Source organism: Panthera pardus, unplaced genomic scaffold, assembly GCF_024362965.1.
Source record: "Panthera pardus isolate Hobbes unplaced genomic scaffold, ASM2436296v1 HiC_scaffold_22, whole genome shotgun sequence".
NCBI lineage: Eukaryota > Metazoa > Chordata > Mammalia > Carnivora > Felidae > Panthera > Panthera pardus.
The window spans coordinates 5,323,765-5,339,638 of record NW_026526788.1 but is presented as its reverse complement, the minus strand read 5'-3'; the positions used below and the strand labels follow the sequence as shown (position 1 = coordinate 5,339,638).

General features: G+C 44.0%; 1 protein-coding gene across 5 annotated transcripts in view; it reads left to right on the top strand.

The window, feature by feature from the left end:
• Positions 1 to 15,874, top strand: part of TARBP1 (TAR (HIV-1) RNA binding protein 1) — a 90,779-nt gene that overhangs the window by 38,595 nt on the left and 36,310 nt on the right. For 4 of the 5 annotated variants that reach the window (XR_008425028.1, XM_053910196.1, XM_053910195.1 and 1 more), the window contains 7 exons: positions 3,016 to 3,177; positions 9,256 to 9,443; positions 9,873 to 10,134; positions 10,253 to 10,441; positions 11,750 to 11,940; positions 12,354 to 12,425; positions 14,100 to 14,220. Coding sequence is in view for 4 of the 5 variants with exons in the window: in XM_053910196.1 (XP_053766171.1) it covers positions 3,016 to 3,177; positions 9,256 to 9,443; positions 9,873 to 10,134; positions 10,253 to 10,441; positions 11,750 to 11,940; positions 12,354 to 12,425; positions 14,100 to 14,220 (1,185 nt within the window). In the remaining variant the exon portion in view is untranslated. The remainder of the gene's footprint in view (positions 1 to 3,015; positions 3,178 to 9,255; positions 9,444 to 9,872; positions 10,135 to 10,252; positions 10,442 to 11,749; positions 11,941 to 12,353; positions 12,426 to 14,099; positions 14,221 to 15,874) is intronic. The other variant, XM_053910197.1, reaches the window with a different exon arrangement.

Sequence of the window (15,874 nt, the reverse complement as noted above, 5' to 3'; positions counted from 1 at the left end):
TTTGTTTTGCATCAATATCACTTTATTACCACCAGTATTACATTATCTTTCTATTAGGGAAATTTTCAGACATGCACAAAAGAAGTATAATGAGCCTCCATGTACCCATTACAGAACATAACTGTTTTGGTTTGTTTGGAATTTAAAGCTAAAAATAGCTTTAAAAGGGGAAGGACTAGGGGCGCCCGGGTGGCTCAGTTGGTTAAGCATCAGACTCTTGATTTCCACTCAGGTCACGATCTTGTGGTTTCATGAGTTCAAGCCCTAAGTCGGGCTCTGGGCTGTCAGCACAAAGCCCACTTGGGATTCTCTCTCTCTCTCTCTCTCTCTCTCTCTCTCGCTCTCGCTCTTGAGGTCTCTCTTGCTCTCTCTGCCCCTCCCCCACTTGCATTGTCTCTGTCTCTCAGAATAAACAAACTTTTAAAAGAAAAAGGGGGAAGGATTAATGTGATTTTATTTAACAACCAGCTTTCAGGGAAAAAAAAGACAGGTTCGTAGTATCACATCAGTTTCCATGGCTGATTTCGAGTTGCCTACGTGAGGCCGTGGAATCGGAGCGAGGGAGGACCCTCGCTCGGCTGCAGGCTGCTCCGGCGCACTGCCCCCCCTCAGGCACACTGCACCCCCCCCGGGGAACGCTGCATCCCCCCAACGTGGGACCAGCAGCTGCCACACCTGAACCCATCTCCCGCCTTCCTGGGTTCCTGTAGAGCACAGCGGTCTGCACTGTTCCATCCGTTCAAGAACCTTACGGTTGTCCATCCCCTCTCTCCCTCCCTCCCTCTCGCTCTCTCCCCTCCCTCCCTCCTCTCTCTGTCTGTCTCTCTGTCTCTGTCTCTCTGTCTCTCTGTCTCTCTCTCTCTCTCTCTCTCTCGTTCCTCTCTCCCTCCCTCCCTCTCGCTCTCTCCCCTCCCTCCCTCCTCTCTCTGTCTCTCTGTCTCTGTCTCTCTGTCTCTCTGTCTCTCTCTCTCTCTCTCTCTCTCTCTCTCTCGTCCCTCTCTCCCTCCCTCCCTCCCTCTCGCTCTCTCCCCTCCCTCCCTCCTCTCTCTGTCTCTCTGTCTCTGTCTCTCTGTCTCTCTCTCTCTCTCTCTCTCTCTCTCGTCCCTCTCTCCCTCCCTCCCTCTCGCTCTCTCCCCTCCCTCCCTCCTCTCTCTGTCTCTCTGTCTCTGTCTCTCTCTCTCTCTCTCTCTCTCTCTCGTATTTTCAGCCTCTCCTTGTCTCTTGGATTTTTTTTTTCATGAGCACTGAAACAACTTAAGAGCCCCTCATCTTAAAGACCCTCTCAATTCCACGGTCCCTTCAGTTTTCCTCTCTTCGTCAGCTTGTTTATAAACACGACCTGCCACTCTGTTCTCTGATTTCTGCCTCTTCTGTCACACGGAAACAGCTGTCTCTAAAGTTGTCATAAACCAAATGGGTGCTTTTCAAGTCCCAGTTTCCTTGACTCCTCAGCCCTGCTGGACACATCAACCACTCCCCCCTGGAAACACCAGGCGTCCTCAGCGTCTGTGACACCTTCCTGTCCTGGTTGTGGCCCCATCGCTCTGCCATCTCCCCCACTTCTGTTTGAACGTCTGTTCTCTACTACGTAGACTTGAACGTCAGCACTTTTAGCGTTTTTTGTTTTGTTCTGTTTTGTTTTGAGAGAGAGCGAGACGAGAGAGAGCACGAGTGGGGGAGGGGCAGAGAGAGACACACACACACACACACAGAATCCGAAGCAGGCTCCAGGCTCTGAGCTGTCAGCACAGAGCCCGACACAGGGCTTGAACCTGTGAACCATGAGATCATGACCTGAGCTGAAGTCGGACGCTCAACCCACTGAGCCACCCCGGCACCCCGAACGTCGGCGCTTTTGTAAGGGTGGCCCGGGCCCTTATTTTCTCAGTCTCCTCTGTTGAGGGAGGCCCTCTAGGCTGCACCCCCAGCTTTGGTGGTGCCAGGGACCCTACCTCTCCGTCTTCACCGCCAGCTGCTTTCCCCAGCCTACCGCCCCGTCAGCCTAGAGCTCTTTGATGGCCCAGTTGCATCTGTCACACTTAAGCCATTCAGAACTGAAGCCCTCACCATTCCCTTCTCAGTGAATGTACCACCATCCGGCCAGTTTCTAAGAATCCTCCCTGGCACTCTGTCCCTCAGTCTCACCCCAGTGTCCGGTCTCCACCAGCTCCTGCAGCTGTTCCTTCCTGTCTGCCCGGGGGCCCGGCCCTTGGAGTGCCTCACATGTGGTGGTTGCTCAGTAAAAACTGATTAAATGGATGAATTCTGTGCTTCCTGGTGTGGTGGAAGGCCTCCGAGGATATCATCCGTAAAGAGCACGGTAGTAATCATCAGGCCCGCCATTCGGGGCTCCTCCACTTAGCATACTTCCAGTTGTTTCAGAACCCCCGTGACGGGTGGACGTTACCCTCCGCATTTTGTGGATGAGGGATCAGGCCTGCGGAGGTTAGATCACGGGGCCGGTGGGTGGTAGAGCTGGACTGAAGCACGTGTCTACGAGTCTCGGATACAAGGCGTTCAGTTCCACCTCTCCTACACACCAGCCCTGAGATGCTGGGTGAGCCGTGTGTCCTCTCTGAAACTCAGTCATCGTCTTAGGGAGGTGGGACCGCAGCCTTCCTAGTAAGAACAGAGTGTCGCAATCTGCCTGAAACAAAGGCAGTTTCCTTGTTCTAGTTGTCATTATTTATGACGTGTTGGCCCTGGGACGCAAGAGTTGGCAGGACACAGTCTCTGCCTTCCAGGGTCTCGTGATCAGAGCGCCAGCAAGAGGAGTAAATGGTGACGTGTGCTGCAGTTGCGTTGAGTGCAGTCGCTGTGTCAGCACAGGGAAGGAAGTCTTCAGCTCTGCTCGGGGAGATTATGGAGGGCCTCTTGGAGGAGACGGCTTGTTTTCTCTTATTAGTATCTTGTTTTACTGCGTTTAAATAAGGTAATTTATTTTCTGTCTGAACTCTCACAGGTTGATGAAAACCACGAGCCCCGCGTGTTAACGTGTTTTGTTGTCTGTCTTAGGTTTCCGATCTGGACCGTTGCCATTTATACCTGACGGTATTAACCGAGCTTATAAATCTCCATTCGAAGGTTGGGTGGAAACGAGGCAACCCCATTTGGAGAGTTATTTCTCCTTTGAAAAATGCATCCATTCGGCATCTTCAAGAGATGGACCATGGACAGGTAATCCTTGATTCAGGGTGTATAGTTCGGTTGAATGAGGCGTATGTAGAATACGTATTTGATTATCATACAGTATTCTGACATGAAAAGTGTCTGCTGAAATTTAACTTTAACATAGTATCCTTTGTTCATAATATTTGATGAAGACTGGGACTCCTGTCCTAATATTAGGTATATAACAAAGGCGTGGTGACTTCAGTCTTAAGACCATTTAGAGGGGCGCCTGGGTGGCTCAGTCGGTTAAGCGTCCGACTTCGGCTCAGGTCACGATCTCGCGGTCCGCGGGTTCGAGCCCCACGTCGGGCTCTGGGCTGATGGCTCAGAGCCTGGAGCCTGCTTCCGATTCTGTGTTTCCCTCTCTCTCTGCCCCTCCCCCATTCATGCTGTGTCTCTCTCTGTCTGAAAAATAAATAAACGTTAAAAAAAAAAAATTAAAAAAAAAGACCATTTAGATACAGATTGTGGATTTGCACTGAGTCTTTGCCTCCATACCAACCAGTAAGGGACACGTTAATGTGTCTCAATGTATACAATATATGGGATGTGACATATACATAATATCTGATATATGACATATAACGTGTACTAACACATCCAGCATCCCCCATCCTTGCCTCTCGACCCCATTGTCTGCCCTGGTCTTACACTGTTCCCCCTCTACTCCTCCCCCAACCAGTACCATTTTGCTGTAGTCACGCTAGGCCACCTCGTAGAGCTTCACGGACGACAAGCACATGCCACATCCTTCCCCATCTAGGCTTTCTGTCCGCTCCTTCCACTGACAATGCTTGTCAGTAATCTGCTCGGTCCTTATAGGGCCCAACTTGGGTCAGTGACTCATTTATTTACCTATTCTTTATGCCTCCATTGTAGTATTTGTCTTTCTTGTTTTGGGAATAACTTATGTGTATGTGTATTTTCCTCTAGATTTTAGTACCTATAAGTTTTTCTTAAACATGGCATAAAACTGATTCAATTTCTTCACTGGTTATGGGTCTGTTCAAGCTTTCTATTTCTTCCTGTTTGAGTTTTGGAAGTGTGTGGGTGTTTAGGAATTTGTCCATTTCTTCCAGGTGGTCTAGTTTGTTGGCATATAATTTTTCATAGTATCCCCTGATAATTGCTTGTATTTCTGAGGGATTGGTTATAATAATCCCATTTTCATTCATGATTTTATCTATTTGGGTCATCTCCCTTTTCTTTTTGAGAAGCCTGGCTAGAGGCTTATCAATTTTGTTTATTTTTACAAAAAACCAACTCTTGGTTTCATTGATCTGCTCTACAGTTTTTTAGATTCTATATTGTTTATTTCTGCTCTGATCTTTATTATTTCTCTTCTTCTGCTGGGTTTGGGGTGTCTTTGCTGTCCTGTTTCTGTTTCCTTTAGGTGTGCTGTTAGATTTTGTATTTAGGATTTTTCTTGTATCTTGAGATAGGCCTGGATTGCAATGTATTTTCCTCTCAGGACTGCCTTCGCTGCATCCCAAAGCATTTGGATTGTTGTATTTTCATTTTCATTTGTTTCCATATATTTTTTAATTTCTTCTCTAATTGCCTGGTTGACCCATTCATTCTTTAGTAGGGTGTTCTTTAACCTCCATGCTTTTGGAGGTTTTCCAGACTTTTTCTTGTGGTTGATTTCAAGCTTCATTGCATTGTGGTCTGAAAGTATGCATGGTATGATCTCAATTCTTATATACTTATGAAGGGCTGTTTTGTGACCCAGTATGTGATCTATCTTGGAGAAGGTTCCATGTGCACTCGAGAAGAAAGTATATTCTGTTGCTTTGTGATGCAGAGTTCTGAATATATCTATCAAGTGCATCTGATCCAGTGTATCATTCAGGGCCCTTGTTTCTTTATTGATCCTGTGTCTAGATGATCTATCCAATGTTGTAAGCGGAGTATTAAAGTCCCCTGCAATTACCGTATTCTTATCAGTCCAGGACCAGATGGCTTCCCAGGGGACTTCTACCAGACATTTAAAGCAGAGATAATACCTATCCTTCTCAAGCTATTCCAAAAAGTAGAAAGGGAAGGAAAACTTCCAGACTTATTCTATGAAGCCAGCATTATTTTGATTCCTAAACCAGAGACCCAGTAAAAAAAGAGAATATCCCTGGCCAATATCCCTGATGAATATGGATGCAAAAATTCTCAATAAGATACTAGCAAATCGAATTCAAAAGCGTATAAAAAGAATCATTCACCATGATCAAGTGGGATTCATTCTTGGGCTGCAGGGCTGGTTCAACATTTGCAAATCAATCAGTGTGATACATCACATTAATAAAAGAAAAGATAAGAACCATATGATCCTGTCAATCGATGCAGAAAAAGCATTTGACAAAATTCAGCATCGTTTCTTAATGAAAACCCTCAAGAAAGTCGGGATAGAAGGAACATACTTAAACATCATAAGTAGGCATTATGAAAAGCCCACAGCTAATATCATCCTCAATGGGGAAAACCTGAGAGCTTGCTCCCTGAGATCAGGAACACGACAGGGATGTCCACTCTCACCGCTGTTGTTTAACATAGTGTTGAAGGTTCTAGCATCAGCAATCAGACAACAAAAGGAAATCAAAGGCATCAAAATTGGCAAAGATGAAGTTAAGCTTTCACTTTTTGCAGATGACATGATATTATACATGGAAAATCCGATAGACTCCACCAAAAGTCTGCCAGAACTGATACATGAATTCAGCAAAGTCACAGGATACAAAATCAATGTACAGAAATCAGTTGCATTCTTATACACTAATAATGAAGCAACAGAAAGACAAATAAAGAAACTGATCCCATTCACAATTGCACCAAGAATCATAAAATACCTAGGAATAAAGCTGACCAAAGATGTAAAAGATCTGTATGCTGAAAACTATAGAAAGCTTATGAGGGAAATTGAAGAAGATATAAAGAAACGGAAAAACATTCTGTGCTCACGGGTTGGAAGAATAAATATTGTTAAAAATGTCAATGCTACCCAAAGCTATCTACACATTCAGTGCAATCCCAATCAAAATTGCACCAGCATTCTTCTCGAAGCTAGAACAAGCAATCCTAAAATTCATATGGAACCACAAAAGGCCCCGAATAGCCAAAGTAATTTTAAAGAAGAAGACCAAAGCAGGAGGCATCACAATCCCAGACTTTTAGCCTCTACTACAAAGCTGTAACCATCAAGACAGCATGATATTGGCACAAAAACAGACACATAGACCAATGGAATAGAATAGAAACCCCAGAACTAGACCCACAAACGTATGGCCAACTAATCTTTGACAAAGCAGGAAAGAACATCCAATGGAAAAAAGACAGTCTCTTTAACAAATGGTGCTGGGAGAACTGGACAGCAATATGCAGAAGGATGAAACTAGACCACTTTCTTACATCATGCACAAAAATAAATTCAAAATGGATAAAGGATCTAAATGTGAGACAGGAAACCATCAAAACCCTAGAGGACAAAGCAGGAAAAAACCTGTCTGACCTCAGCCGCAGCAATTTCTTACTTGACACATCCCCAAAGGCAAGGGAATTAAAAGCCAAAATGAACTTTTGGGACCTCATGAAGATAAAAAGCTTCTGCACAGCAAAGGAAACAATCAACAAAACTAAAAGGCAACCAACAGAATGGGAAACGATATTTGCAAATGACATATTGGACAAAGGGCTAGTATCCAAAGTCTATAAAGAGCTCACCAAACTCCACACCTGAAAAACAAATAACCCAGTGAAGAAATGGGCAGAAAACATGAATAGACACTTCTCTAAAGAAGACATCCGGATGGCCAACAGGCACATTAAAAGATGCTCGATGTCACTCCTCATCAGGGAAATACAAATCAAAACCACACTCAGATATCCCCTCACGCCAGTCAGAGTGGCTAAAATGAACAAAACAGGAGACTAAGATGCTGGAGAGGATGTGGAGAAACGGGAACCCTCTTGTACTCTTGGTGGGAATGCAAACTGGTGCAGCTGCTCTGGAAAACAGTGTGGAGGTTCCTCAAAAAATTAAGAATAGACCTACCCTATGACCCAGCAATAGCACTGCTAGGAATTTACCCAAGGGATACACGAGTGCTGATGCATAGGGACACTTGTACCCCAATGTTTATAGCAGCATTTTCAACAATAGCCAAATGATGGAAAGAGCCTAAATGTCCATCAACGGATGAATGGATACAGAAATTGTGGTTTATATACACAATGGAGTACTACGTGGCAATGAGAAAGAATGAAATATGGCCTTTTGTAGCAACGTGGATGGAACTGGAGAGTGTGATGCTAAGTGAAATAAGTCATACAGAGGACAGATTCCATATGTTTTCATTCCTATGTGGATCCTGAGAAACTTAACAGAAGACCATGGGGGAGGGGAAGAAAAAAAATGGTTAGAGAGGGAGGGAGCCAAAACATAAGAGACTCCTAAAAACTGAGAACAAACAGGGTTTATGGGAGGTGGGAGGGAGGGGTGGGTGGGTGATGGGTTTGTGGGCACCTGTTGGGATGAGCACTGAGTGTTGTATGGAGACCAATTTGACAATAAATTTCATACAAAAAAAAAAAAAAAACCATGGCATAAAAAGGCGTAGTGGTTATGAGCACAGGCTTTGGGGTTAGACTTCCTAGATGTGGATCCTGTGTTTAACCTTGCTAGCTGTGTGACCTTGAGGAAGTTACTTAACGTCTCTGTGCCTCATTTACCACCACTGCAAAATGAGGGTTACAGAGTTGATCATGAGAGTTAAAGTGAGCTCATACATGCTAAGACTTTTGAACAGCGTCTGGCACACGGAAAGTCCAGGCTGCTAATTAAAACAGAGAATGTACATGATTGCTTTAATAATGTAGTTTTTAAAGTTGTTTTTAAGAACTGTCCCGAAAGAAAATGATAAGGAAGCCTGATTAGTACTTCCACATCTTGTCCGGTATGTATTAATGCATTCGCGCCGTGAGAGGACTTTGTGAGCTTTGAATGTAGACCAAAATCATGAACCCTATCACAGTGATTCTTAAAAGGTGGCTTGTTTTAGTAATTCACTGAACTATGTTAAGGTTAACAGGGACCATACTGAGTAAAAGTAACACTGAATTTTACTTCTTGTGGTGACAGTGTCACTACGCACAATTTATCCGTAGAGATAGTGGATTTATTTTACGGGGGGTTGGGGGGGGAGGAACGGAATGAGTAGCAGAGAGGTCCTCTCAGGCTGGTAGTATTGGGGAGCCCTCTTTCAGACTCTCGATGCAGCTGTTTTCCGTGTGTTGGGTTCTGGCCTGCACTCCTGGCTTCTGTGGTGGTGGTAATGGGTTTCCCGTCTCAGTACGACGCCAGGCCGTGTTGGTTTCCTTCCTTTGCGCTCCTGCCCGTAGAGCATCAAGCGCTACCCGTGAAATCCTCCCATCTGTTTAACCGTCACAGTAACACTGAAGGGTGGATTCTATTATTGTCCCCATTTTACAGGTGAGAAAGCTAAGGTGTGCCGTGTCCACAGGCAGGCCGGTATTGAGTTCAGAGCCGGGATTCAGACCTCTTCCCCGTGGTTCATGAGTAGCTCCTGGTCGCTGTGCCGTGTCCCCTCTCCCGAGGCAGCTAACAGCTGAGCGGAGGAATTATTTGCATGTACGCCTGGAGCCTTGTTTCCCTTCACACACTCCAGCCAGACAGTGAAAGCGAGACTCCCCCGTAGAAATGTGTCCGAATGCGTACGTGGGTAGGAAAAAGATGGAGAAGTGCTGCTTCACGTATACTCGCGGGCTCTGTGTGCGGCTCATCCGTCACGGGACTGCTTCCAGGGACCCACCCCCCAAATCGAAGCGATCCAGTTGTCTTCCTAGTCGGAACTGTTGAATTTTTATTGCCCCCTTACATTTGTTCACCGCCCATCCGTACCGAAGTGGCGAAGCGAACGAACGTGACGGGCGGTGTCGGGTTCCCTCTTGTTCTCACTGATGGGCGGTCGCCGGGAGGGGGACGGGAGGGTGTGAGGCGTCCGTAGGCTGGGCTCTCGGGTCCTGCCTGGGTGGGACTGGCCTACGTGAAATAAGATTGTTCCGTTTCCCCCTCAGGAGCCCACGCTGGGCACGCAGGTCCAGAGGGTCATTAGCATGGCTGCCTTGGCCACGGTGTGTGAGGCCACCGACCGGACGCCGGAAGTGCAGCTCGGCTCTCTGGAGGCTGGGCCCACGGAGAGGTGCCTCTCCGCTCTCCCGCTCAATCACACGCTGCAGAAGCCCCACGCAGAGGAGGAGAGCAGGTAGGCGTGTGCACCCTGGAGGACAGCTGCTACACGAAGGGCGTCTTTCTGCTCCCGTTTACAGTTTCAGTTTTGTTTTTAGTCATTGAGATAATGAGCGATGGCCCAACCTTATTTATCGGGGATGGGGATTCGGAGATGAGGCTGCGTTCAGGCTGAGCCCGTGTTCTCGCGTTACTCGTCTCTGTTACCGGAAACCCACTGACCCGACTGCACGCCGTTCTCGGTGAATCCCCTTAAAGTGAATGAAAACACCCACCTTCAGAGTTAGAAAACTGAGGTTTATGTGGTTCCCTTGCTTTTCGGTAGACGGGCTATTTAATAATGACTGTTGAATTTCTCCCCCCCGTGAGGATAGTTCACTACATGCAGGAGAGGCCGACACAGACTGGCGGAGGCCTGGGGCAGTGACTTGATCTTTTGTTTCAGTCTTTGCGAAGAATCCTCGTCTTCCCAAGGATGGGGGAAAATAGTTGCACAATATCTCCATGATCAGTGGGTCTGCCTCTCTTTCTTGCTGAAGAAATATCACACCCTGATACCAACCTCAGAGGGTGAAGTTCTGGAACCCATCCTACCTGCCGTCCAAATGCCAGTAAGGACCCTGCAGGCCGCTCTCGAAGCCCTCACGGTCCTGCCTTCGGATCAGGTCCTGCCTGTGTTCCACTGCATGAAAATTTTGGTTCCCAAGGTGAGAGAAAGTGAGACCTGAAGTGAAGAATAACTACAGAACAGAGATCAGTTTCTGAAATTAAGAGATAATTACGTATTTCTTTTTTTTCTTTCTTTCTTTTTTTTTTTCCTACCAGCTTTTGACCTCCTCTGAATCACTCTGTGTGGAGTCCTTTGACATGGCTTGGAAAATTATATCTGCTTTAAGCAACACTCAGCTGATATTCTGGTCTAATTTAAAAGCTTTTGTTCAATTTGTTTTTGATACCAAAGTTCTTACCACTGCTGCAAAAATCAAGGGCCAGGCATACTTCAAAATAAAAGAGGTAACTTTTTTTACATTGGGGTAAAAATGCATAATGTAAAATGTACCTTCTTACATTTTTCGAGTTCAGTAGAGTTAAGTATGGTCATGTTGGAACAGGTCTCCAGAACTTTTTGAACTTGAACTGGAACTCTGTACTCATTAAACAGCTCCCCTTCTCTCCCTCCCCCGGCAACCACCGTTCTACTTTGTTTCTATGAATTTGACTACTTTAGGTTAAAAGGAGGTAACTTTTTGTTTTTTTAATTTGTGTGACCTGTAGCACGTGAGGAAGAAGAGAGTTCTGTTTGTGATTACGTATTAGATTTGCTGTTATGTATTCATTCAGTCAGTATGTATTTTGAACCTTCTTCAGTGTCATGAGTAAGAACAGAACCTGTTAAATGGAAGAGATGTGCAAAAGGGTAGCCTGTGAACCACACGTGCCACAGAAACTTACTTTGATTCATATAATGCTTAAAAAGTTTTTTTAATTAGTTGCCAACTTTTAAGAATTAGGCAATTTGCATGAAAGTCTGTTTCCCTTCTCTTGGAATGCTGGAGAATTGGATGACCTGGCCACTCCTAGGAGCTGCCCGTCCAGATAGGGCACGCCCCTTGCATTTCTCCACAACCAGTCCTTGACCATCCTGGAGACCAATGGCAGACGGCAGGTGCCCTCTGTCACCACATTTATGCTGTTGCTTTTCTTGTATAAAGGAACAAGTCTCTGAATATAACCGTAATCAAAAGGTCTTCCTGGTTCCTGAAGGCATTGGCGTTTCCAACCACTGATACACGGTAGGGGACGTATCGTGGTGGAAGGACGTCATGTCTAGGAACTCGTGTAGACCTTGTTATCCAGGGGGGAAATGGAAAATGAAGTCCTTTTATGACGCTGCTGTCCCTGCACTGCCTCTCTGTCCTTGCCTGTCCCACAGCACACACCTAGAGACCAGGGTCTTTGCTGCCTCAGAGAAGGGAGGGAGGCGGTGACAAAATGCAAAGGAAACTGAAAATATAAAGGGTGAGAGATTTTTCTCCCTTCCATTCTATTACTTTGGGCAGTTTTTTCTTTTGGAGAGTCTGGGGAGAATATCACTATCAGTGAAATTGCATTTAGTTTTATTACCGAGGAATGAAAAATAAGCATTCTGTGATTATCAATCATCTTGCAAAACTTTTAACGATAAAGAATTTTTAACTTTTTATCCTCTGTGGTTAGGTTGAAACTGTCCTTGGAAGCCATCAAACAAGTTGTTTTAGCAACACTTTTTTTTTTTAACCTAAATGGGTCAAAGAATAAAATGACCATTGTATTTCATTCCAGATTATGTACAAGATAATTGAAATGTCTGCTATAAAAACTGGAGTCTTCAATACACTGATAAGTTATTGCTGCAAATCTTGGATAGTTTCTGCTTCAAATGTGTCCCAAGTGTCTTTATCAACTGCTAAAAATTACAGCGAACTTGTCCTTGAGGCCTGTATATTTGGAACTGTGTTTAGGCGTGATCAAAGGTAAAAGGCACCATTTTCAACCTGTCTTCATTTCTATTAAGTACCTACTTGAGTAGGATTATGTCTTTATCTTGAGGATTTCAAATTTTTATTTTATTTATTTTTTAAGTTTATTTTCAGAGAGTGAGAGAGGGGGAGGGGCAGAGAGAGAGAGAGAGAGAGAGAGAGAGAATATCTCAAGCAGGCTCCACACTGTCAACATGGAGCCTGATGTGGGGCTCGAACTCATGAACCGTGAGCTCATGACCTGAGCTAAAATCAAGAGTCAGATGCTCAACTGACAGAGCCACCCAGGTGCCCCTACTTTGAGGCTTTCAATTAGACAGATATAAAGTATTAGTTAACTTTAAATTTGGGGTTTTAATATTTTCCTGTCTAAAACCTGTTCTTTGTCAAATATTTTTTATGGGAAGACTTATTCAGGATGTGCAGACCTACATAGAAAATCTTGGCCATGATTGTGCAGCCAACACCGTTATAGAAAAGTAAGTATGGTGGATTTTCCATGTCTTGATATAAATGGAATATTCAAAATTTAACATCAGATGAGAGACATCTTGTGTTTGTTACATTTAATAAGTGTTTCCCAGTGATATCTATAAGATAGTGAAAGAGCCTTCAAAAGCATGTTAGAAATTACATTCCCTAGCTAATATATTTTCTCTAGATGTAAAACTTTTTACTAAAATTTGATAAGCTCAAAAAATGTTTTGAAGATGAAGAAAAAGTGAGAAGAAATTATAACAAATGACATTGGAAGACATCTTTTTACAATGTTATCACATTCTTTTTTTTTTTTTAATTTTTTTTTTTAATGTTTATTTTTGAGAGAGACAGAGCATGAGTGGGGGTGGGACAAACAGAAGGAGACACAGAATCTGAAGCAGGCTCCAGGCTCTGAGTTGCCAGCACAGAGCCCGACGCGGGGCTTGAACCCACGAGCCATGAGATCATGACCTGAGCCGAAGTCGGATGCTTAAGTGACTGAACCACCCACGTGCCCCAATATCACATTCTTGACGGGAATAAGAATTTTCTTGGAGAAAAACACATTTTACCGCAAAATCCAGTATAAATAAGAAAGTGACTATGGGGATCACAAAACCCCAATCTCTTTTCTTTTTTAGGTGGAGGGGTGGTCATCAACATACACATAGTATTCTCTTAGTTTTGGTCACAACTTACCATTTAACAAGTCAACATACTACACATGAAAATAAAATTACTTCTGGAATAGGCCCTAAAGTTTTGATTTCTAGGGTAAGACTGTTCTTATCTAACCTCTGAATTAATTTTTTTAGAGCTTGTCAAGTAGCCTTTTAAAAATTTTTTTTCATATATTTTTCAAAAATGTGTGTTTAGATGTTCATAAAAAATGCACAAATGATAATTGCATATAGGTATCACAGTGTTAATTATTCCAAAAGTTATAGCTGTTTTTTAAGTCACTTGCCACTCTTATACTTAATACATTTTTCATTGTTAATTGTTTAACTGATTTTTTGTTTTCTTGGCTGGTTGAAAGTAGCAATAAAAGTGAAATTTTTTATTTGATGCTTTCAAAATACTTTGGTCTCTACTAGACGAATGTTTTGTTGTTAAAGTGACATTTGCCGACGTTATAACAGCTCTAATGAGCTTTGGAAACATGTATTGACAATGTCACTTAACTGATCTTCCCACATGTGGATACTGAACATACAGGTTGCTCAGAGCGTGCACTGCTCCCGAGTCTGCCCAGCACTCGGAGAACGTGCATACACTGTGTGCACAGTAAAGACAAGTGATCGGGTGTTTGATGTGCGTTCATGGCCCCCAGCAAACAGGTGTCCGTGGTCGTCTTTAAGGAACCATTTCATGAGCTGTGATCTGTTCTGTCCACAGAGATCTGACTGACCCAGGATGGGTGGTGTGTGCACTGTTTTACCAGAAGTCTGGGTGAATTTGTGCTCATTCGGACCTTCAGTACAGGCTCTCTTTTTGATATATCCATTTGTCATCTTGCATTATCCTAAACTACAAAAAAGCATTGTCATCAAGTACGGAGCTCCTTAATTTTAGAAATCTTTGGAAGGTTTTGATATTTTGAAACGAATACGTGACCTATTTTTCTGTTTTGAAAATGTATTAACATAGTTTGTCATTTTACGTTTTTTTAGTACTAAGAGAGAAGACCATTATGTGAGAATTTGTGCTGTCAAATTCCTGTGTTTATTAGATGGCTCAAATATGTCTCATAAGTTGTTTGTGGAAGATCTTGCAATCAAGCTATTAGATAAAGTAAATATGCCTTATTTTATACTTTAAATCTTTGTTCTTGATAGCTAACTATGTCAACACGGTAGTATTCTGAATATTTTTTATCAAGAAAAAAACACGTTTTTAGTTAAACATTAGCGATTGTCCAATTGTTTGGTTTTAGAGAAGAAGATTTTCCCTGTACTGTCTACACTTTGCTCAGTGTATTTCCTAGTACCAGTCAAAAATGGTTATGTTTAGAGTCATATATCCATACATTGCTTTATATAAGAAATGGAATAAAAAGGTAAAAAATTTAGGAAGTGGCGTGATTTGAAGAACTGATTTTTTTTGTTGTTTGCCAAATCATTTATAAATCTAGGAAGAAGATAAAAGGAGTAAAGTTAAATCTAATGCTCTCTTCTGAATTTGAGGCTGAGATAGATGGAGTCCCGGTCTGCTTTGTCACCTCTGGGCCAAGCTGGGTTATAACTGATGGCCATAGCACCCACTTAAGCCACTTGTACTGAAATAACAGTGTTCATCATGCATTTATGTTCCGCACATAGCAGATCAGCGTCAGGTACAATCTAGGAAGTGGGGCTTTTTTAATGTAAAAATTCCCTTCTTTGCACTGTTGGAATCGGTGGGCATGTCTCTGAGGAAATAGTGTTTTACTGGTTTCCTGAAGGATGAGTAGACTTTAGAGTTGCAGGATACTCCGTCAGATAGAACACACAGATGTATCATAGTGAACACTGATACGTGATATGAGATATAAGAGTGTTTCAAAGAAAAGCAGAATAAGGACAAGGGACAGCTATTTGGAGGTCAGAGAGGGTCTCTCTGATAGGTGACATTGGACGGAACTCTGGGCGCATTGTCAGTGAGGCTGGAGGACTCCGGGAGAGGCTGGGGTCCCCAGGCCACACGAGGGAAGTGCTGGCTGGAGGCGTGGAGGGACACGAGGATGCCCGTCGTCCGTGGGATTCGGCAAGAAGGCCGTCATTGGCCGCCTCTCCAAAGACCTTTGACTGGGATGGTGAGAATAAGAAGCCTCGATGGAAGGGCTGAGAAGAAAATGGTTGTGGAGCCAGTGGAGATGAGCAGAGGCACTCTTGAGTTCGCTCTGATGAGAGGGGGTAACGGGGTGGTATCTGGAGGAGGGCATGGGTCAGGGGTTGTTTGTATGTTGAAGGAAATGATCGGGGTGGGGGGGCGGGCGGATGATAGTAGTGGAGAGGCCAGGGTGGTCACACAGGTGAAGTCCTCGAGTAGCCACTTCGCATCCACCAGGCTGGCTCTTAGAAGGTTCACGTTGGTGAACCTTGAAGTCGTTGTCCTAGGTGAAAAGAAGCCCATCATAAAGGGCCACATACCGTGCGATTCCATTTATATGAAGTGTCCAGGATGGGGAAAACTGTAGGGACAGAATAGATGAGTGGCTGCAGGGTCAGGGTGAGAGATCGGGAAGCGAATGCTAATGGGCACAGGACTTCTCTTCAGAGTGATGAGAATGTTCTGGAATAAACAGTGGTGATGGTTGCACAGCTTTGTGAATACACACAAACCCACTGAATTGGACACTTTAAAATGGTGATTTTTATGGCACACAAACTATATTTTTAAAAAAATCCTTGAATAGTCTAGTCTGTTGGCCCTAATGTCCAACAGAAGGATTAGCTTTATTTAAGAG